The 23,849-nt window shown below is 39.4% G+C and overlaps 1 protein-coding gene across 2 annotated transcripts in view; it reads left to right on the top strand.

Annotated features, from left to right (window-relative positions):
• The window catches only part of WDR35 (WD repeat domain 35), an 83,508-nt gene that overhangs the window by 14,755 nt on the left and 44,904 nt on the right, over positions 1–23,849 (top strand). The window contains exons 5-12 of one of the 2 annotated variants that reach the window (XM_024198612.3): positions 87–215; positions 732–865; positions 2,886–3,051; positions 3,987–4,132; positions 6,484–6,609; positions 18,662–18,847; positions 20,059–20,091; positions 22,125–22,185. In XM_024198612.3, the coding sequence (XP_024054380.1) occupies positions 87–215; positions 732–865; positions 2,886–3,051; positions 3,987–4,132; positions 6,484–6,609; positions 18,662–18,847; positions 20,059–20,091; positions 22,125–22,185 (981 nt within the window). The remainder of the gene's footprint in view (positions 1–86; positions 216–731; positions 866–2,885; positions 3,052–3,986; positions 4,133–6,483; positions 6,610–18,661; positions 18,848–20,058; positions 20,092–22,124; positions 22,186–23,849) is intronic. The other variant, XM_024198611.3, reaches the window with a different exon arrangement.

Genomic DNA, 23,849 nt, shown 5'->3' with positions numbered 1-23,849 from the left:
ATATCTTGGGTTACTTCTAATAAACACAGTTCACTTAAAGGATTGAAAAGTGAAAGGTACAACTGAAATCCATTCTCTGATAACAGGTGCTTGGTATGAGGAGATGATCAACAATAGAAATAAATCTGTTGTTCGAAGTATGAGCTGGAATGCTGATGGACAAAAGATTTGTATTGTGTACGAAGATGGGGCTGTGATTGTTGGTTCAGTGGATGGTAAAGTTGTTACTATTATTATTTATTATTTGTATTACCATAGCACCTATGATTTCTAATTGTGTACCAGGACCCCAATGTGCTACATGCTGTACAACCACAGATCAAAAAATATGTATGTATTGTATCTGGATATTCATATACTGAAATAAACAAAAAGTAGCTTATGTGAATGCATAATCCCATGTAATTGAAATTAAAGGCATGACATGCATATTTCTCATTGTTTATTTTTCTTTATGTAAAAAAAAAAAAACAGCCAAACTCTCTATGTTTGGTGTGTCATTATGTCTGAAATTTTACTTTTGCAAAACTTGAGAAATACAAGGTTATGTTTCCCACAGTAACAGACTACAAAACTTTCTGCCTCAATATAGACATCACTGACTTAGTTACTGTGGAAACTGTAACTTTGAATTTCTTTATCTGTTTATGTAGTTTTTTGCATCTGAGTAACTTGCATCATCTTTTCAATTCTCTGGTATGTTTCTTAAGTTTAATAATTTTCTTTTACAGGTAATCGTATTTGGGGGAAAGATTTGAAAGGTTCTCAACTGTGCCATGTAGCATGGTCCTCAGATAGCAAAATTCTACTCTTTGGAATGGCAAACGGAGAAATTCATATTTATGACAACCAAGGGAATTTTATTGTAAGTTCAGAGTTATGTACTGTATAGTATATGTGTCAACTATCTAATTTTTTTAATATAAAACTGTAGATCACAAGTTAAAACAGACATACTTTACAAGTAGTAGCTATAATCTTTTATTAATTTGATGGTTTTGAATCTTCAGTATTACACAAGGTCCTACGTGAAGACTTCTTATTCTGATTTTATGCAGGTTTTTACATTATCAAGTTTTCTAATGTAAATATTCTGATAAAGTTTAAATACACCATTATTTTGAGCAGCTAAATTAACATAACATCAATTAAAACATTCTTTGTCTTGCAATCCACTATTTAAAAGAGAAATTTGAAAACATTTATGTACGTGCTAGGTAAATGAAATGAATCATTAGTACTAATATTAACATATCTTAGGCATCAAACAGGGCTTCATTTTTCCACCATGCTGTGAGACAGAATTTTAGTATATTAAATTAGAGCTCTTAAAAGAATTATATCTCATCAGCAAGTCCTTGAGGAAAATAAATATGTATACTATTGCTTTATGTTTCTGTCAGTGTGTATTTTACTTGCCATTGTTTAGTTTGATCTTCCAGTTATGTGGAGTACAGGAATAACTGTTTGAAAATACTTAACAGTAACAAAGCGCCAACTTTACAAAAACATAGACTTCATTTTTTGGTACACTTGGAATGTGTACCATTACATTTTAGGCAACAACCCAGTACAGAAAAATCCTCTAATTGTCCATCCTGATGGACAGCCTATTGCCATAATTAAGTGGGTGTATCAATCAAGAGAAGAGGCCATTTAAAAAAAAAGTCCAAAAAGACTTAAAATAATTCTTCTGTAGAAAAAAAAATCAATTTTTTTAAAAGAAAAATGAAATAAAAGGAATATAACTACAAGAGGTCAGATGCAAATAGATGAAAAAGCAGTAGCCTTGAAAGAAGGGATTGGTAAACATCTACTACCCCTTCTCAATCTCTAGCCCTATTACCATTTGTGAGTGTTTAAAAGTGGGTAACATTCTTTGTGTCCTCACTATGCAATTTTAAAACTCTGTGATAACCATTTTGGAGCATCGTGTTCAAATCCAGCTGCGATTTAGTCTCAAACATGGTTCTGGTTTAGCATTGTTTAGCATCTGTTACTCAAACAAGGCCTCCCATCTTGTTCATGGAGCAATAATGTGGAGTATGCTCTAAACCATTTTCAAAATCAGTGTAGCTTTTTGCTAGTATAGAAAAGGCATTAAACAATTCCAGATGTTTTGAGTCTTTTTCTTGTACATTTACTGTTTCTCTTTATTACCCAAAGTTCATGTTCTTGAGAGTATGGGGGAAGGGTGAGCCCGGGTGACTCTTGAAAACATACTGTAATAGCAGATTACAAATATATAAAAATCTTAGCTTTTTCCAGTTCTCTCTTGAATTACTTTGTAAGTACATTTCTATTTTATAAGACTTAACATCTGCAAACTTTAAACAAACGGGGGGCCTTTTGTAGAGCTGATTGGAAAATTTTCTGTTGAAAAATGCTGATTCATCTAAACCAAAGCTTTCATCAGGAAAGAATCAGGGTGGGTTTTGACAAATTTCCAATTTAGAAGTAAATTTGGGGCGGGGGGGGGAAATGTTTTTGAAATTGTCAAAATGTGTCCCCTATTGACATTTCAAAATGAAAATTTCCTTTATTTGGTTCAAAATGACTTTGTTTGAAGTTTAAGTTAATTTATAGTTAAAAATTAATAATAATTTTAAAAGATTGCAATCTAAATTAAACATTTTGAAATTATCAAAACAAAATCAGTATCAGTTGACCTGAACCAATTATTTTTTTCAGATTTTGAGTTTTTGTCCTGAATCAGAATGGGGAAATCTCTTTGAAATCTTGAAAATTTTCCTGGGATGAGAGAACCATTTCCCACCCAGCTCTAATAATTTGTAAGATGTTAGTATAAATATACGTTGTATTTATGGCTAGCTTAGTCAAATATGTGATAGATCTGTTAAATGATTAAACAATTCCATCTCTAGATGAAAATGAAACTGAATTGTTTGGTGAATGTAACTGGAGCATTCAGTATTGCTGGAATACATTGGTACCCTGGTACAGAGGGCTATACTGACCAAGATTGCCCTTGCCTTGCTATCTGTTTTGACAATGGAAGATGCCAGATAATGAGACATGAGAATGACCAAAGTAAGTACAATTTTCGTTTTAGCCGAGCAAAGTGAGGTCTTATTCTCAACTTGAAGAAATTTCTCTGTTTGTCTGTAATGCCATAACTTTTGAATGCTGCATCTCATCAATTCCAAAATTCCAAGGAATGTTCAAGGCATCAACAGCCAGAACCGTACTGATTTTTGGTGAAAATCATAAGGGGGAAATGGGGAACACATGGAGACCCTGGCATCTGTTTGGCTGACCCAGCAGCTTCAACCACCTCTGTGATTTTCTATAGATCAAAGAACCAGTTGACAGCCCCAGACAGAAAGTAAAGAAATGGTGGGGGGAATGGGAGGCTCCCACAGAACTCCTGGCATAGTGGGAGAAGAGGAGACCTTGCTATGGGGGGCACACAGACCTCTGGCCATGGTAAGGAAGGGGTTATTGGGGGAACGAAGGGGCACACAGTGCCCTTGCTGTGGGGGGGGGGGAAGTGGAGACAATTATATGCAGTGAGGAGAACGTGGGGGTACACAGCACAACTGGCATGTGGAGGGATGGGGGAACATATGCCTTCTGCCATATGCCAGGGGGACTTCAATGGGGGAGTACACAGGACCCCTGGTATGTGGTGGGTGGGGTAATGGAGTAGCACACATTGCTCCTGGCATGAGGATAGGTGTGGTAGGGAGTCCCTGAAATAGAGGAGAATGGGAAGGTGGCACACAGGGAGCTTGTGCGGGGAATGGACAAATGCAAGGAGTACATTGGTGTATGCAATACACTTGGCCTACAGAAGTAACAGTGTGTGACCCTTTAGTTATAACATCTAGAATAACTTAAACTCAGCTGTACCTAAAACTTGAACTGATGGCCTTTTTGCTCAGGTGTGGGATACTGAACACTGAGCCATTCTTGTCCAAAATCTGTATTTACACTTTTTACACTTTTTTCTTTCTAAAAACTAGACCCTGTTTTGATTGACACTGGTATGAATGTAGTGAGTATCCAGTGGAACCACTGTGGAAGTGTGTTGGCTGTGGCAGGCTTCCAAAAAGCAACTACTCAGGATAAAGATGTAAATCTTGTGCAGTTCTACACTCCATTTGGTGAGGTAAAATATTTTAATATATTTAACATCCTACTTCAGATGTAAAATGCACACTGTTTAAAAAACCCCAACAACCAACCTTGGTATACATTTTGTTTGTATGGTGATTGCCCAAACTATGATCAGTGTGTCAGAAGTGCACTGTAGTTTGAATATATTAAGAGTATATTGAGGTCTTCTAAATATTATTTTTGTAGGGAATTTGTCTACTAATTGCATGGGTAGTGTACTTATCAAACAGTATTGATCATCATGATTCGAGAAGTTCACTGTGTGAATTTATTACTGCACAGTATTAATGTACTATGCTGAAACTATATTTGTATGAGCCAAATTCAGTAAAACTCAGTAAGTGGTACCTGACATTTGTGAAGCCCATTGGCCCAGAAGCTTCTGGAAGCAGTAATAAATTGTATTTAACCCTCATATGTCCATTGGGGGCATAGTTTTGTCAAAGAGACAGATTTTTAAAGGTATTTAGGTGCTTAACTGATACTTTTAGAAATCTGTCCGAAAAGTCTTTTATACCTGCTCTTGCTTTTCCCCCCCCCCAGTGAAGGCCTTTGATGTAGCTAGAGCTTAAGGCCAGGCAACCCCCCCAGTCTCCTCCTTCTAAGTGATGGTGTTTTTAGATTTTTTTGTTGGTGATGCTGCTCTCACAGTAGGTTAGAGACAGAGATATTAGCCATTGTGATATTTGAGCATCAACAAAATTATGTAAAGTAGAGATAATTTGCATATGAGGAAATTTCTAGTTCTTATAGGGGAGGAAGGCCAAACCAGTTCTGAAGATAGTTTTGATAAGTTTATAACAACGAGAGATGTGTCTTACATTTTGTTCTGAAATTGATAAGATCCAGTGTCATCCTGATTTCTGGAGGAGGGCTGTTCCATACCTTAGAATATTTAGTGCCCAAATCTTTGGGACAATTTAACCGACGTCTATGCCTGCTAGTCTCATTACTGAAATCTCATGACTGAATCCAGCATTCTAGATTAATGCAGAAATATTCATAAGTAAACATTCTAATTTTGAGGTCTCTGGAAAATTGTGTTGGACTAATTCAAACACTCACAGATAATGGCTCAAGTTTTCAGGAAATGTCCTCTCTTTTTGTGAGTGTAATTTATGTCCGCAATATATTTTGGACTTACATAGTTAAGTACTTGTATTACACCCTCCGTCGGACACTTAGTCATATAAATAGTAACATTTGCACCTTCAGTTAATTTGGGCACTAAGTTATGCCCTCGAAAAGTAGGCCAGGCTGAGGCATGAAAATCAGGCTCAGATGTGTTGGCAATCTGTTCAACAGAAGCCATAACATAAAATGAAAGCATACTAGAGCCCTGATTATTCAAAAACTTACAAACAGGGGTAGATGTACAGACATGAGTAACTTTATATAGAGACTAGAACTAGTGGTGTGTAAATTTTTTTTACGTGCATACGTGTCTGCAGGACTGGGGCCATAGTCAATCTGTAGAATCATATGGATATCAAACGTGGCATCTTGTGAATGTCAAGAGGTTTACTGGTTATAACTTCGAACAGTGTTGCAAAATGGGAATTAATTTACCATCTGTTATAAATTGTATGATTTATTTCTATGTAACAATTAAAAGACATAACTGGACATTTAACTTTCTTTTTTCCCCCTGTGGCTTTTATAGATGGGATAGGGGTGAGGAAGGGAAAGAGTTAACAAGGTTGGAAAGGATTTATTATTGATGTCAGTATAATTGTGTGTGTATGTTAGAATTTTTATACAAAATTGATTGTATGTATACCTATGATGAGGATATTATAAAAATCAAGACAAATTACTAAATTTGTCATCTTTTTGTCCTAGCAATTGTGCTTGAAAGTAACATCTCAATCGGCTGCTGTGATGAATAGGATTATAATGTCAGGATAAACCAAATTCTTGAGAAATGTCAAATGTCAGTACTGAGTTATTAATGGAAAGTTATTTATTTAAAAAGTGGCTCAAATAGCATATACTTGTGGACTGAAAGAAGATACATGTATGCTTTCATTCGTGCTTTAATATTTAGTTTTGTGAGTTTGAGTTATGCGTGAGTAATAGATTGCAAATTTTGTGGGTTTCTCTCTCTGACAAGAAAACAGTGCAGTGAAGGCAAAATAATACTTTATGGTAATGCAAATTAAATGCATTTCTTTTTATGATCTGTTTAAGAGTACAAGAGCCAAATTCTGTGATCACTGTAACTATGGAGTATTGCTGGTGTAAGTAAGAGTGGGATTTAGTCTCAGATGTCTAACCATTTGTCTCTAATGATGTGGTAGTGCTGGTAACTCTGTGGTATATTTTAAATATTCTCTTTCTTAGCATTTGCGTACACTGAAAGTTCCTGGCAAGCAGATGTCAGCATTGTCCTGGGAGGGAGGTGGACTGAAGATTGGGTTAGCTGTTGATTCTTTTATATATTTTGCAAACATTCGGCCAGATTACAAGGTAGGTAGCAATGTAGCACTTGATTTACTGGAAAATCTTAAAACATGGTTATTATCAGAAAATATACCTGTAAAAATGGTAACTTGTTATTGCATATATCCACTCCCTTTGTGTATGTATTCACCACACAGGCTTCTCACCAAACATACCTTTTATTACAGTCATTAATGCACAGCTAGTAGAGCAAGCTATTTTCTGTTCTGTGTTATGTGTCATCAACAAAATACACCTCTACCTCGATATAATGCGACCCAATATAACACGAATTCGGATATAATGCGGTAAAGCAGTGCTCCGGGCGGGGCGGGCTGCGCACTCCGGTGGATCAAAGCAAGTTCGATATAACGCGGTTTCACCTATAACACGGTAAGATTTTTTTGGCTCCCGAGGACAGCGTTGTATCAAGGTAGAGGTGTAACTATGTTTTGATTAGCTGATTTTGTGCAAAGTGAAAAGAATGCAGCTTAATTTTTTCATGCCAGATTAAACTTGGAGTTCTGACAGTCCAAAATGTTTTGATTTCTAAACTGACCAAATATAATACGGAAGGTATTAATGGGAAATAAATACGCACCATGGCAGTGTCATTTCCACAGGCACTCTTTTTCTAATCATTATTGCACTTTAAGACACTTTGATAAATCTGTTTCTAAACGAGTTTGTTAAATTTTTCATGACTACTTAGATGAGAATTTGCTAGTGTTTGTGATTAGCGCTTCCGTCAGGGCTAGCAGGGGAGCAGGAAGCTTCCTTTTTTGGAGGCGGGGGTGAGGGAGGGAAAGAACTTATCCATCAGTTTCTGAAAAATCCATGCTTTTATTTTAAAAATGTAACCCATACTTAGCATATTTGACTTTATTTACACTGAAAAATTTCACCACTAGTTGTAGCAAGGGTGGAAGTTACAGTTGAGACAGGGCTCAGGTGTGTCTATTGTTGTTTAGTTAAACTTTACCTGACGGGGCTAGCTTTCATTGATAGTCACTCTAGCCTTGTCTGCCCTACCATTTCCACTACTGCTACCACTGGTGAAGCAGCACTGGTGGTAAATTATGGATCTGAATTTTTCTTCATGACTGCAAAGTTCCCCCCCCCCCCCCCCCCGCTGGCTCCCTAACCCCACCCCTTGGGCCGGCCTTGCGCCCCCCGCACAACATGCACAAAGAGCCATCCCTAGAGTACGGCGATTCAGGGCGGCCTCCGTGGGGCCCCCCAAAGCATGGGGCCCGGGGCAGCTGCCCTTATTTGCCATACCCTAGGGATGGCTTTGGCTATGAAGCTTAGGGGTGTGGATTCTTCACATCCTTGAGTAATGTAGTTGTATAAGTCTGAGTGAAGACCTGACCTAAAGTTTGTAACCAGTCACCAGGATAGTTGGTTGAAAACATGGCTTGTATCTGCACATCACTAAGGCCCTACTTAATTCGCGACATCGTGGAAATTGCAGATCCCGCAATATTAGGCTTTCACCGCAATTTTGTTAGCCAGGTGGCTGCCCCTGGGAGACCCTGGCTGGGTCCCATCACATAGAGTTTTAACTATCAGTAATCATTGCAGCTAAGAGTATTTCACCCTTATCAAAAACCTTGTCTGGAACCCAGTAATCAGTTCTATACTTCATTTTTTTTATAGCTCAGACAGGGCTCTCCAACCATGTTTGTGTAACCAGTTTGGTTGGTTCTCCTTCTTACCAAAGGTCTGTGGTAGAGCATCCCAGAGAGTATTAGACCACATGCTGATGATGCTGTTTTTATGTCTGTCAAGCTGTCTAGAGCAGGGGTAGGCAACCTATGGCACGCATGCCAAAGGTGGCATGCGAGCTGATTTTCAGTGGCACTCTCACTGCCCGGGTCCTGGCCACCAGTCCGGGGGGCTCTGCATTTTAATTTAATTTTAAATGAAGCTTCTTAAACATTTTAATAACATTATTTACTTTACATACAACAATAGTTTAGTTATATATTATAGACTTATAGACAGAGACCTTCTAAAAACATTAAAATGTATTACTGGCACGCAAAACCTTAAATTAGAGTGAATAAATGAAGACTCGGCACACCACTTCTGTAAGGTTGCCGACCCCTGGTCGAGAGCGTCTCACAACAGGGCACAACCTCCAAACTGGTTGTGTGTAGATTTAATCAACCAAGCACTACAACAGCCTTCATGTAGAATCACAGTCTCCTTAGGTATTCCAATCTATCTTGATACCTAGGGAGGCTTGCCTTTATTATATAGATGGTCCCTTACACCAATAATCACAACAATATTCAGGTTACTCCCAGTCCCAAAGGACCAGTCACTTACTCCAGGTCAATTGTACCTCAGATCACACACCAAAGACAACGTTTGTAGCCAATTCTATAATAAACTAACTAAAGATTTATTAACTAAGAAAAAGAAATATTTACAAGGTTAAAGCAGGTAAACTTACAACACAAATGAGTTACAGTTTTAGATTTCAAAAGGTAACAGAAACTGCTGTCATATGCAAGCTCTATATGTCCTTTAGGGCTAATCCAAGCTAAGCAGCTTGGGGATCCCTTTCTTATGCTTAGAAATTTTGCCCTCTCCAAATTCTACTTCTATTTCCTTCTGGCATTTTTATTCCTATCCCCAGCGTTCAAACTGATAAAACAAGTGTCGGCGCCAGTCTGCTCTTCAGGGATGTTGGGTGGGGGAGGGAGGCAGTCAAGAAAGTCTTTGTCCTTTGATGTCTTTTAGTGGCTCATTTGGTTTCAGTGGGTCGTCTTGTGTGCAGGACCAGCACTTTAAACTAATTAATGCTTCTTTCTTGTTTGGTGAGTTGCACAGTTACAGCGGTTTACAATGCAAACACTCAATATAACTTTATACCATTTGGTACAGATATTATAAGTGAGATCAGTACATGCAACATGCTACAAGCATTTCATGAGGTTTAAACAATAAACACATTCTTATCAACTTAACATCTATTTTAACAAGGCTAACAGACAGGTGAGCCAGACTGGTTTCCAGTTATGTGTTCGTCAGTGTTCAGTGGGGCCTGGGCATGAGCTGTTACCTAGTCTGCCAGCATCACAGCAGCTGTTTTCTTTGGCTTCCTGTCCTGTGCTGGAGACATGATGAGAGAGCTGCCTAGATTTTCCCAGAATGCACTTATACAAATACCATTGGGCAGTGAGTATAAACGTGGTTGTGATGGCAGAAATACTGCTATATGAACAGAAACTGAACTGTCCTATTTGTAACTGGTCACAAAATTGCATTTAAAAGTAGTAGTGTGAAAAGGGCCTAAGCTTTATCCCTGTAAGTGCTATATAGCTGAAATCTATACGTCTGGGAGACTTGAAAGATCCCACTCTCACTGAAGTCCGTGTAGACTTCTAGCACATTTGAATAGTGTACGTGACTATTGGTTCATTTGTAAAGATTTGCTTCAACCATTTCACCTTCTGGGGAAAATCTGACATTAAGAATAACTTTATTCGGTGCAATTATATTACATTTGTTTTCCTGTGTAAAGTTAAAAAATCATATTATAAAACTGGCAATACACTTATTAAAAGGCAAGTAGACTGACATTTATGTTTAGATACAGTTAAACAGTACTTATAAAATCTTTACACTATGTTGTTGTATATGACTTTTCAAGATTCATAGATTCTAGGACTGGAAGGGACCTCGAGAGGTCATCGAGTCCAGTCCCCTGCCTGCATGGCAGGACCAAATACTGTCTAGACCATCCCTGATAGACATTTATCTAACTTACTCTTAAATATCTCCAGAGATGGAGATTCCACAACCTCCCTAGGCAATTTATTCCAGTGTTTAACCACCCTGACAGTTAGGAACTTTTTCCTAATGTCCAACCTAGACCTCCCTTGCTGCAGTTTAAATCCATTGCTTCTTGTTCTATCCTTAAAGGCTAAGGTGAACAAGTTTTCTCCCTCCTCCTTATGACACCCTTTTAGATACCTGAAAACTGCTATCATGTCCCCTTTCAGTCTTCTCTTTTCCAAACTAAACAAACCCAATTCCTTCAGCCTTCCTTCATAGGTCATGTTCTCAAGACCTTTAATCATTCTTGTTGCTCTTCTCTGGACCCTTTCCAATTTCTCCACATCTTTCTTGAAATGCGGTGCCCAGAACTGGACACAATACTCCAGCTGAGGCCTAACCAGAGCAGAGTAGAGCGGAAGAATGACTTCTCGTGTCTTGCTCACAACACACCTGTTAATACATCCCAGAATCATGTTTGCTTTTTTTGCAACAGCATCACATTGTTGACTCATATTTAGCTTGTGGTCCACTATAACCCCAAGATCCCTTTCTGCCGTACTCCTTCCTAGACCGTCTCTTCCCATTCTGTATGTGTGAAACTGATTTTTTCTTCCTAAGTGGAGCACTTTGCATTTGTCTTTGTTAAACTTCATCCTGTTTAACTCAGACCATTTCTCCAATTTGTCCAGATCATTTTGAATTATGACCCTGTCCTCCAAAGCAGTTGCAATCCCTCCCAGTTTGGTATCATCCTCGAACTTAATAAGCGTACTTTCTATGCCAATATCTAAGTCGTTAATGAAGATATTGAACAGAGCCGGTCCCAAAACACCCCTGCGGAACCCCACTCGTTATGCCTTTCCAGCAGGATTGGGAACCATTAATAACAACTCTCTGAGTACGGTTATCCAGCCAGTTATGCACCCACCTTATAGTAGCCCCATCTAAATTGTATTTGCCTAGTTTATCGATAAGAATATCATGCGAGACGGTATCAAATGCCTTACTAAAGTCTAGGTATACCACATCCACCGCTTCTCCCTTATCCACAAGACTCGTTATCCTATTGAAGAAAGCTATCAGATTGGTTTGACATGATTTGTTCTTTACAAATCCATGCTGGCTGTTCCCTATCACCTTACCACCTTCCAAGTGTTTGCAGATGATTTCCTTAATTACTTGCTCCATTATCTTCCCTGGCACAGAAGTTAAACTAACTGGTCTGTAGTTTCCTGGGTTGTTTTTATTTCCCTTTTTATAGATGGGCACTATATTTGCCCTTTTCCAGTCTTCTGGAATCTCTACCGTCTCCCATGATTTTCCAAGATGAAAACACAGCAGTACAAAGTGGGCTCCTGGTTAAGAATTTAGCAAGGCATTGCTTTCCTGTTTTATCTTATGTTATCTGGTAGCAAATGTATGCTGTCAGCATGCTGAAAAAACTGTGATCTGAACAAAGAATATTCCTTGCTATTCAATTTTAAAGGTAACATAATAGTGGAGAGGGATGACTGAAGTAATGAATTGAAAAGATTGCTTGTTTATGTTAACCATTCAAGTTTTTGTTAACTAGCATTTAAATAGACTGTAAAATAAAGCTGAAGAGATGAAAGAGCATAACATGAAACCTTCAGAAGAACATATTGCAACTATAATTAAAGACAGTGTTTCACTCTGTTGTAAAAAGCCACTGGAGAATGATCTGTGTCTGCTAGGAAAAGACTCCAGATAGTTCGTTGTAAATTTGCTGGAAGAAGTTCTGAAAATTCACATTGGAAAAAAATTCTAACCAGCCTCAGAGGAAGTGCTACCTGGTGTGTTCGGTGGGAAATTTGTAACAACTGGAACACATCACTCTGACTTTTTATATTTATTTGTTTTACTTAGAACTATCATTGGTATGTATGAAACACTGAAAAAAACATTTTCGGGTTGCATCCCAGGATGTACGTATTTCCAGACCTGGGTTAGAGATGTCAGATGAAGGAATAAGGGATTTTTTGAAATCTGAGTTCTAAGAACTCTGTGTGTAAACTGCATTTCTTTCCCTTGCAAAACTGAGTCTTTGTGGGAACAGTTGTGCTTGCATAAAGATATAGATTCTTAGCTGCTCATTTGGATTTAATTACCCTTTCATAGTTATTTTCTACTTTATTAATCCAGCAAACATATGGAGTCTATTGACAATATATTTAGTAGCAATGTTAAAGATTGCTAGTTCAAAGCTACATTTCTTCCTTTAATATGTAGCACATTTTATTACTTCTTTTCATGACTTTGGTGTGCCCTTCTGATTATATCAGTACCTTCCTAATGGGAAGTAGCTGTTCACACTGGCCACTGAACAACTATCAGATGGTAGTGATTGAAAGTCATTATTGACTTGGGCCAGATTTGAACCCATGACCTCGAGTTGAAAGGCTTAGTATCCCATTATCAGTCTACTAAAGCATCCAGTCCCCAATATCTTTCCTTTTAAGTACTATTAACAACAATAACAAGTGGCCACAAGGCTGAGAATTGTATGACAAGCAGTTAATATTCCTTGCCACTAGTAAAAGTAATGAATGTGGGAGGTCTTGTATCTACTATTATATAACATAAATTGAGTGGAAGTTTCTCTAACAATAGCAAGATTTAATTATTTCTTTTAATGTTAAAACCTTGAATTATTGCTACAGTTTCAGAGTTTTTGATGCTGTTTAGAATGATTTGTCAGTTATTTGGATAGTAGTGATTACCTAATCTGGAGATTGTATCTATCAAATATCAGATTGATAATTGCAGAATTTTCCTTTTAAAAATTTCTGGAATATTTTACTCAAATCCATTGGGCACTGTCAGTCATTGGTAATCTCACCATTGTTATCAGTAGAAGTAGCAGTATTTACAATTTTGGTGGTTCCTGGACTTTCACAACTTACCCCTTAACTCACTGAGACCATTGCTATATATGGTGACAGACAGTAAAAGAATATTGCATAAACTTGAAAATGTACAATACTATTTATGTAACAATTCAAGTTCCCTTGATGGTATTATTTAATTATATGACAGTTGCTGTTTGTAATCTATTGTGAAGAGGATCCTCAGAATTCCTGGCATAGAATGCACTAACCAACCAAGGGCACTTTCTAAACAGTTGTTATTTCTTAGCACATAATTAAAAAAATATTTAACAAAGGAAGAAAAACCACCAGTTGTTTTCTCAGATGGGCCCTACATCTTCAATTCCTATAGGTCCTGCCTCTATCAAAACTTCCTCAAGCTGAACTCCTTTTTTCTTTATATCAGAGAGAGGTTTCCCATCATGTCTCACTCTTAAAGGGCACTCTTTCCCTTCTCTGATGGGATATATCTATCTTTTCACTTCAGATAATCCCTAAGAAATTATTAAAACAAATTGAAAATATGTGGCCATTTAGCTAAGATAAAATCATTGGTTGATCCTAAGTTGCAATGGTTGGCCTTTTCATTGCTGCCCTTGCCTTTTTGTCTTCTCTCTGATTCCATATTCCCAGACTTCTACTGATTCTTTATTTTTGGGAGGGATGAAGAAGGTGCTCTTTATTTTTGTAAGAAATTATGGGGTTGTTGTGGGAGAGTTATTTTTAATGCTTTAATAATCACTTGATTATTTTGGCCTGTCCAAGTCTTGTAAGATTGCAGGATTTGGGATATTTCTTTGATTTATTATGTTTCCTATGTGTTTGGGAAGCAAATCTAAAGGAAAAAAGATTTTCGGAGAGTTGGCAGTTTTTAAAAGAGGCATTATTAAGGCACAAGAGCAAACTATCCCAGTGCGTAGGAAAAATAGGAAGTATGTTAAGAGACCACCCTGTTTTAATCAGGAGATCTTCAATGACGTGAAACTCAAGAGTCATAAAAAAATGGAAACTAGCTCAGATTACAAAGGATGAATATAAAAAAAGCATCACAACTATGTAGGAACAAAATTAGAAAGGCTAAGGCACAAAATGACATTAAACTAGGTAGGGACATAAAGAGTAACAAGAAAACATTTTACAACTACATTAGAAACAAGATGAAGACCAAGGGCCAGGCAGGCCCATTACTCAAATTTGGAGGGAAAGACAATAACAGAAAATGCCTTTTTTTGTTTCAGTTTTCACCAAAAAGGTTAGCAGTGATTGGACAACTAACATAGTGAACATCAGTTTAAATGGGGTAGAATCCAAGGCTTTAATAAAAAAGAACAAGTTAAGAATTACATAGGCTTGGTCTACACTAGGAAATTAGGTTGATATAACTACATTGTTCAGGGGTGTGAAAAATCCACACACCTAAGCAACACAGTTAAACTGACCTAACCCCCCAGTGTAGACATTGCTATGTCCACGGAAGAATTTTCCCGTCTACCTAGCTATCGTCTCTCAGGAAGGTGGAGTGCCTATGCCGACAGGAGAATCTCTCCTGTTGGCATAGGTAGCATCTTCACTGAAGCACTGCAGCGGCATAGCTGCAGCCTTGCAGCTGCACTACAGTTGTGTTTTAAGTGTAGACAAGCCCTTAGACAAGTTAGATGGCTTCAAGTTCAGGAACTTGAACATTCCAGTGAAGCACTGGAATGGGTTACCTAGGGAGGTGGTGGAATCTCCATCCTTAGAGGTTTTTAAGGCCCGGCTTGACAAAGCCTTGGTTGGGATGATTTAGTTGGTGTTGGTCCTGCTTTGAGCAGGGGGTTGGACTAGATGACCTCCTGAGGTCTCTTCCAACCCTAATCTTCTATGATTCTATGAAAAGAGAACTTGTGGAAGATGGGAGAGATCCCAGAGGACTGGACAAGGGCAAATACAGTACCTAGCTATAAAATGCAGAATAAGGGCAATTTGTGATTAAGGCTTGGTCTACACTACAGAGTTAGATCCATGTAAGGCAGTTTGTCGACCTAACTATGTCAGTGTCTACACTACTGCCTCGCTCCTGCTGATGTAAGTGCCCTACTACAGCAACATAATAATTCCACCTCCACAAGAGGGCATAGGGCTTATGTTGGTGTAGTCAGGGTGACACAGTGACTTTGTAGACACTGTGTTCCTTACATTGGCTGTTGGCTGTCATTCTTGTCAATTTCCTGGCTCTGCCAGAGCTGTGAAATTGACAAGAAAGCCAGCTCTAGACTCCCCTGTTGGGTTGCTGCCAGGTCTCTGCTCCAAGCCAGGCTGCCACCCAGGCTCCCTCCAGGGTCCTGGCTCCCCACTCCCCGCTGGGAGCACAGCAGCCAACTGGACTCAGGGCGCAGATCTACCTGCTGGAGGCGAGAAGCCCTGGGCAGCTGCTCCCCTGCTCCTGGCTGGGAACACGGAGGCGAGAAGCGCCAGGGGCAGCTGGGCTCCCAGTGGGGAGCTGCGCAGAACTGAGAGCCCTGGCTCTCAGTCCTCCCCGCCCCATACACACACACTGCCCCTCTTCAGTCAGTGGAAGCGCTACTGTTGAGGACGCACACCACCGACAGAAGGAAGGTAGTGTGGACATCAGCTACTGCAGTCATTTCTGCAGTGGCTGTAAGTTGACCTAATATAGGTCGATTTAAGATTGTACTGTAGACATGACCTTATAGGCCAGTCATCTTAACTTTGGTACCCAGAAAGATAATGGAGCAAATAATTAAGCAATCAGCTTGTAAGCACCTAGAAGATAAATTAAATAAATAAATGGAGATATCCCATCTCCTAGAACTGGAAGGGACCTTGAAAGGTCATCGAGTCCAGCCCCCTGCCTTCACTAGCAGGACCAAGTACTGATTTTGCCCCAGATCCCTAAGTGGCCCCCTCAAGGACTGAACTCACAACCCTGGGTTTAGCAGGCCAATGCTCAAACCACTGAGCTATCCCTCCCCCCCATTACTTATCACCCCACTTAAGGTGATAAGTAACAGTGATCGTGGATTTGTCAAGAATAAATCATATCAAACCAACCTAATAGCCTTCTTTGACAGGTTAAGAAGCCTTGTGGATAGGGGGAAAGGGCAGATGTGGTATATTTTGATTTTAGTAAGGCTTTTGTTACTGTGTCCCATGACCTTCTCATAAGCAAACTAGGGAAATATAGCCTAGACTTATCTACTATAAGGTGGGTGCACTGCTGGTTGGCAAACCATTCCCAGAGAGTAGTTATTAGTGGCTCACAGTCAAGCTGGAAGGGATCTGGCCTGGTTCTATTCAATATTTTCATAAATGATTTGGATAATGGCAAAGAGAATACACTTATAAAGTTTGTGGATGATACCAAGCTGGGAGGGATTGCAAGTGTTCTGGAGGACACGATTAGAGTTCAAAATGATCTTGACAAACTGTAGAAATGGTCTGAAATAAGTAGGATGAAATTCAATAAGGACAAATGCAAATTACTACACCTAGCAAGGAATAATCAATTGTACAGATATAAAATGGGAAATGACTTCTTAGGAATGAACACTGCAAAAAAGAATCTGGGGGTTATAGTCGATCACAAATTAAATATGAGTCAACAGTGTAGTACTGCTGCAAAAAACCAAAAGAACAAACGTAACATCATTCTGGGATATATTAGCAGGAATTTTGTAGGCAAGACCTGACAAGTAATTCTTTCACTCGACTCAGCAAGTAAGGCTGCACGTTTGTCACGGAGGTCATGGAAGTCACGGATTCCATGACTTTCCATGACCTCCGTGACTTCTGCAGTGGCCGGTGCGCGTGGCTCAATGGCAGCTCAGGCAGCTCCTGCGCAAGGCATGCTGGCTACTGCTGAAGCAGTCTCAGGCCACCGCGCCCCCTACTCCCCCCCAACCAGCATAGTTTGGGTGTGGGAGGGGCATGGGGTTGGGGTACCAGTCGGGATGAGGCGGGCTCTGGGCAGTGCTAACCTGGGGGGCTCCCCGGAAGCGGTAACATCCTTCTTGCTCAGCTGCTAGGTGGAGGCATGGGCAGGCAGCTCTGCATGCTGCCTCCACCCAGAGCGCTGGCTTCACAGCTCCCATTGGCCGGGAACTGCAGCCAACGGGAGCTGTGGGGGCGGTGCCTGCAGGCAGAAGCAGCGCACAGAGCTGCCTGGTCACGCCTCCACCTAGCAGCTGAGTGAGGGGGATGTCGTCGCTTCCGGGAAGCCCCCCAGGTGCAGAGCCAGGTAGGGAGCGAGCACCAGCAGGGGTTCCAGGTAGCGCGCTGCCCCCCGCAAGCAGCTGGGCCACCCTCCCCCAGCACCCGTGGGGCCCCCGACTCCCCTCCCCCTGCAAGTTGTATTCACTGGTATTTTTAATAAAAGTCATGGACAGGTCATGGGCTGTGAATTTTTGTTTACTGCCCGTGACCTGTCTGTGACTTTTACTAAAAATACCTGTGACTAAAACGTAGCTTTACTGATAAGGCCTCAGCTGGAGTACTATGTTCAATTCTGGCTACAAGACTTCAGGAAAGATGTGGATATGTTAGAGAAAGTCCAGAGGAGAGCAACAACAATGATTAAAGGTCTAGAAAACATGACCTACGAGGAAAGATTGAAAAAACTGGGTTTGTTTAATCTGGAGAAGAGAAGACTGAGGGGGGACATAAATCTTCAAGTACGTAAAAGGTTGTTATAAAAAGGAGGAAGATAAATTGTTCTCCTTATCCACTGAGGACAAGACAAGAAGTAATGGGCTTAAATTGCAGGAGGAGAGATTTAGGTTAGACATTACGAAAAAGCTTCCTAATAAGGGTAGTTAAGCACTGGAACAAAGTGCTAGGAAAGTTGTGGAACCTCTGCCATTGGAGGTATGTAAGAACACCTGTCAGTGATGGTATAGATAGCTCTTAGTCCTGCCTCCGTGCAGGGGACTGGGCTAAATGATCTGTTGAGGTCCCTTCCAGTCCTACATTTCTGTGATTTCTAAGATTCCCAGTCCAATTCCCAGAGGGCAAGTGTACACATCACAAAAATAAACACAGCAATTGGTACTTGTAACAAACTCAAAAGAGACTAGATTGTGGAAAATGAACTCTTCTGTCATCCCTGGGGGACTACTCCAGTTCAGGATTGAGATGGGTTGGTGTAGTAGTGTGGGAAAGCTAACTCCTACCCATTTTGTTAATTAACAAAAGGCTTCAGTCTCCTGGATTGTCAATCCAGCAATTTAGAACAGGAATAAATTAACAATTTTTGATACAGCATTTCACTTGAGAGGAAGGGGGAAATATTGATGGATGCTGGTAGTGTATATGAACCACTCTTTTTCTACAGTAACGATGTACTACCTGTCACTCAATTTGCATAATTTCTGGTTAAAATTAACAAATGTTTTTCTCATCAGTGGGGTTACTGCTCCAACACAGTGGTTTATGCATATACCCGACCGGATCGTCCTGAATACTGTGTGGTTTTTTGGGATACAAAAAACAATGAAAAGTATGTGAAATATGTCAAGAGTCTGATTTCCATAACCACTTGTGGAGACTTCTGCATTTTGGCAACTAAAGCTGATGAAAACCAACCTCAGGTAAAATCTTTTTTTTTTTTTTTAATCTAATTTGAAACGATCTTGATTTTTAAATGGATGTTGTCAGGCACAAATGTGGCCAACCTTAAAATTACAGTCAGATGGTAGGAAAATGTACTTCAGTTTCTGAATCTGCACCATTCTATCACCTTCAATTAAATTTAGCCACCATTTGGATGGGACACACTTTAAAGAGACAGAAATTGCAGCAGGAGTTAACTAACAAACTCTATCCTCATTGTTCTTACAAACAGCTAATGGGCGTGTAAGAAGAGGAGCAATGTTAACTGTTGCTGCTTTAGAAACATTGAAAACAATTTTCAAAGAAATACAAATTCAGTATTTAGAAAAAAATCAAGACTTTAAAGATTGTTTTGATCAATGGAAAGCAGAAAATGAAATAACTGTTATAAACCCAGACTTGAAAAAAGAGTTCTGTGTAAGTTCAAAAACTTGTCTCTGTCACCAAAAGAAGTTGGTCCAATAAAATGTTACCTCACCAACTTGTCTTTCTAGACATATCTGACAGCAATCCTTTCATAATAATACAATGGGGCTACTCAGTTGCCTAAAGTTATGCATGGATTTAAGTACATGCTGAATTGGGGGCACTTAATGGGAGATTTTCTATTGTGTTCAATGGGCTTTGGATCAGACCATTATCAGGGGCATACTAAAATATGCAAGATATGTCCCTATCAATTATTAAAAAAAAAAAAGAATTTGAGATAATATAATTAAAATAATAGGTGGGAAAAGATGGAATAAAATGTACATTTCCAAATGTAATGTCCAACTTCAAGTCCAAAGACTGGTCTACACTGGAAAATTAAAGAATATAAAGAGAGAAAGTGAGTGTGAGGTGGGGATGCAGGGGCCATTTCTTCTTTTAAGTTTTTAAAACAGAATTATAAAAATAAATCATGCTTGTAAGTTTCTTCTTTCTTTCATGGTATGATCTTTCATATCTATATAAAAGGTCTGTATATGTTGCTAAAGGGTTAGTACCATGAACTCATCCTATTATCTATACGTTTACATTTCACATTCCACTTTCTTTGTAGCACCTAGATACTATGATGATAGATGCTGTAAAAATGTCTAGGATAGATGTACATTTTACTACCAGATTTACATCATTTAATGGTTACTGCATTCATTTCTGAATTAATTCAGTTATTTTCTATATCATTTGTATGTTGCTTACAAAGGAGGAGCATGAGACGGAGTCAATTGGTGCAACGGTAAAAGAATCATTTTAGTGCTAATTCAACTGATTGTACAGTAATAGTGTGCTGTGGTGTGTGCTGAAAATATGGTCCTATGGTACATGGCCAGAAACATCCAACTAAATTGAAGTCAACTGAGGCTAGGTCTACACTACAGCGGTGTTCCGACCTAAGATACGCAACTTCAGCTACGTGAATACCGTAGCTGAAGTTGCGTATTTTAGGTCGGCTTACCTGGTGGTGAGGACGGGGGAAAGCCGACCGCTGCCGCGCTGCCGCCGACTCCGCTACCGCCTCTTGTCGAGGTGGATTTCCGGAGTCGACGGCAGAGCGATCAGGGATCGATTTTACCGCGTCCTCACGAGACGCGGTAAGTCGATCCCCGATAAACCGATTGCTACCCGCCGGATCGGCGGGTAGTGAAGACGTAGCCTGAGAGATTTTCCTGGACTGCACCTTTTAAAATCTGCAACTCTACTGGTGTGGGTGAAGACATTTGATCTTCTTTCTTGGAAATAAATAAGCAAAACCCTTTTATTTTGAACTGTTCAGGATTACAAATGTCTCTTAATCTTTCAGTTTCTTCTCCACTTCTCCTATTACTGGTAGGTCTGTATCTCCAATGCTGCCTTTACTACTAAGGGCTGGTCAACATTCAGTGACAGAAGTGGGCAAGCTTAATTTTCTGCTACTGGATCATTAGAATTGCTCTGTGAAGCAATATATCATATCATCTATATACTAAGATTTTCTTTCTCTGTAGATTTAGTTAACTAGAACCATGACCTCAGGAGGAGAGTTTTGTGACCGACATTGTAGTGGGAGCTGATGAGGCAAAAGGGCTAGTTCCAGCAACACTGCCTAGAGTGTATCACAGGGGAAGATGAGGAGGGATCCTCAGCTGGACTTGAAGAGGAGACAGTGGTGTGGCTTGACAACCTCTTCTAACTCTCAGCCATTCTACTTTGCTCAGACCTAGTGTAATGAAACCTCTTCAATTCCAGCAGCACATTTCTCTCCTTGCCTTCCACTCCACTGTGCATCTTGGAAACTCTTGTCCCGTCAGCCTTCTTCTGATCTCATGACATAGAATCTTAGAAGTGCAGCAACAAGGACATGGTAGAGAAACTGAGAGTAGATAAAATGTAGGAATAATTTGCCCCCTCCCCCCCCCAAATAGGGGGGTTAAAATCAATTACAAATAACAGGTGTGGCGTCTCAATTTTTGATAGTGAAGTCAAGGAATATCATTGTATTTAATCGGAAATCTAAAATTCTGGCTTAAAATAACAAAGAACAATTATGAGAAAACCAGAGAAAAATAAATCATAAGTTTTAGCTACTGCTCTCGGCCAGGACCCAGGCAGTGTGAGTGCCACTGAAAATTTGCTCGCGTGCCGCCTTTGGCATGCGTGCCATAGGTTGCCTACCCCTAGTGTAGACTTTCAGGCTCGGACTGCAGTCCAGGCTCTGGGACTCTCCCACCTCGCAGCATCCTAGAGCCCAGACTCCAGTCCAAACCTGGAAGTCTACACTGCAATGAAACAGCCCCACAGCCTGAGCCCGACGAGCCTGGGGTGTCTAGTTGCAGTGTAAACATAGCTTAAGAAATGTCTGACAGGACCCTTATAAGGAATCCCAGCACAGTACACCTTTTAAGACACTGGGGGTATGTTTATACTACCCACCGGATCGGCAGGCAGTGATCGATCCAGCGAGTGGGGCCTTTTGTTCTTTCATGCCATCTTTTGACTAGTAGATGCAATTCTTGATAGTATGTGCTTAATCATTTTTTCAAGCCCCGTTTCGTAGTTTGAGTCTCATATAGAGGTAGGAGGTAAGAGTAGCATTATTCTCATTTTTGCACTGCATTTGTGTTTATGATGCCTTTGGTACTGTAGCTCTCCATGTTGCTGAACAGGATTGTGATCCTGTGAGATGTACAGGTTATGAGCAGCATTTCACAAAAGGATGACCTTGTACAGTATGTTAACTTTCCGACCTAAACAAACATAGTAGCACTGATATTTGCTCTTATTTCCATACAGTACGTGCTGGTTCTCTGCAATTCTATTGGTACACCCCTCGATCCAAAATATATCGACATTGGTAAGCAAATACTAACAATGTTGTTCTGTTGCTTTTCCCACTTCTCAAATATCTTATAATGGTCATTTAAGCTACTGTGAAAAACTGTTCAATAGGACAACAATGTTTTGTTTCTACAAATCCTTCACTTTCCTATGTTGTATCTACTATGATTCTATTATATCAGCTACTATGCTTTCCTCTTAGATTTTAAATATAATGGGAGAGTAATCAATAGAAATTCAAGGTCACTGTGGAGTAAACTGTGATATGTATTAGGAACTGAGTATTAAACCACTATTTTTTATTAATAAAGTAGTTGTAAATACTTTAGTTCTATAAACACACTTCTGTTGCTCATAAAAAAGGCTGAACCTACCCTGACTTCTCTGATTAATGCAACCTATTAACAATGGGAGCTTTTTTTAACTGGTACCATTTCTCCGTTTTTCAGTAGACATTTTTAATGACTTAAACTTTTTCCATTACAGCTACAGTAATGCTTCTATTATTAACAAATGCACATTTCTAAAGAGTGAATCCTTTCTCAGATCTGTTAAAATAGTTTGACTTACCTTTTCACTAAAACATGTTGCAGCTTCCCAAATAACCTTTACTTTTAAAAACAACTTCTCTCATTACTTTAATGTCAACTACATCTGCAGCGTCATCTAAGGATAATATAGAATCATAGAATATCAGGGTTGGAAGGGACCTCAGGAGGTCATCTAGTCCAACTCCCTGCTCAAAGCAGGACCAATCCCCAAACATATATGTGCCTCTTTGTAACATTAAGTATTTAAAAATAATTAAACATTAGAAAGTCAGGTTCATCTGATAGATGTGAACTTACCCTGCTGGTTAGTTGGTTGAGTTGCATTAAAAAAATATTCCAAATGGTTGGCAAATGCTATTAATCCTGCAGTATTTACTCAGGCACAACTCCCAGTAAAGCCAGTGGGGTGTTTTGCCTCAGTAAGGACTGTCAATTGCACTCTAACAATCAGAGGGAAGCTTTGGGACAGATAAAAGAGAAAAATAAACTGACAAACTTCACAGTTTTTCAGTAAATAAGGCCCTGTTGTCCAATTCAGCATTCAATAGTTGTTACTGAAATGTGGCAGAGACATTCTAAATCCCTGTTTTCAGTTGTTCATATCTTGAGGAACTTTCATCTTTCAGGAGATGTTTTCCCATGCTTGCTCTCTGCCCCAGAATGATTGTTCAAAAAAGGTTTGAGCAAAAATATTCAGTAATTTTTTAATATGAGAGTACAAAATATATCTCTGTATGTGTGTGTATGTATGTCTGTATGTGTGTGTGTATATGTATATATATATATATATATATATATATATATATATATATATATATATATATATATATATATAGTAACCCTTTAGCAGCTCTACAGCCACAATGGCTGGAAGTTGAAATTTGGCAGTAGTAAAGAAAAGGCAAAGTGTCTTATTTATTCAAGAGAACATTGGTTGTAATTTCACCGTGTTATGAAGTTTTTAAAATAGCTTACTGAGCATGTGTGGCACTTTACTTTTTATGAGCTCATGAAGTGCAGAGTTAAAGAAGGATTTGCTCTTCAAGCGCACATAGCTAATTTAGCTAGGTAGTGAAAGCATATTGAAACAGATTGCCCTAAAACTGGGAGGGGTTAATGAGTTTGAGTT

The sequence above is a fragment of the Terrapene carolina genome, unplaced genomic scaffold (assembly GCF_002925995.2).
Source record: "Terrapene carolina triunguis isolate 2854851 unplaced genomic scaffold, T_m_triunguis-2.0 Scaffold42, whole genome shotgun sequence".
Lineage (NCBI taxonomy): Eukaryota > Metazoa > Chordata > Testudines > Emydidae > Terrapene > Terrapene triunguis.
The sequence above is the reverse complement of the archived record's forward strand: the minus strand, read 5'-3'. Positions and strand labels throughout refer to the sequence as shown.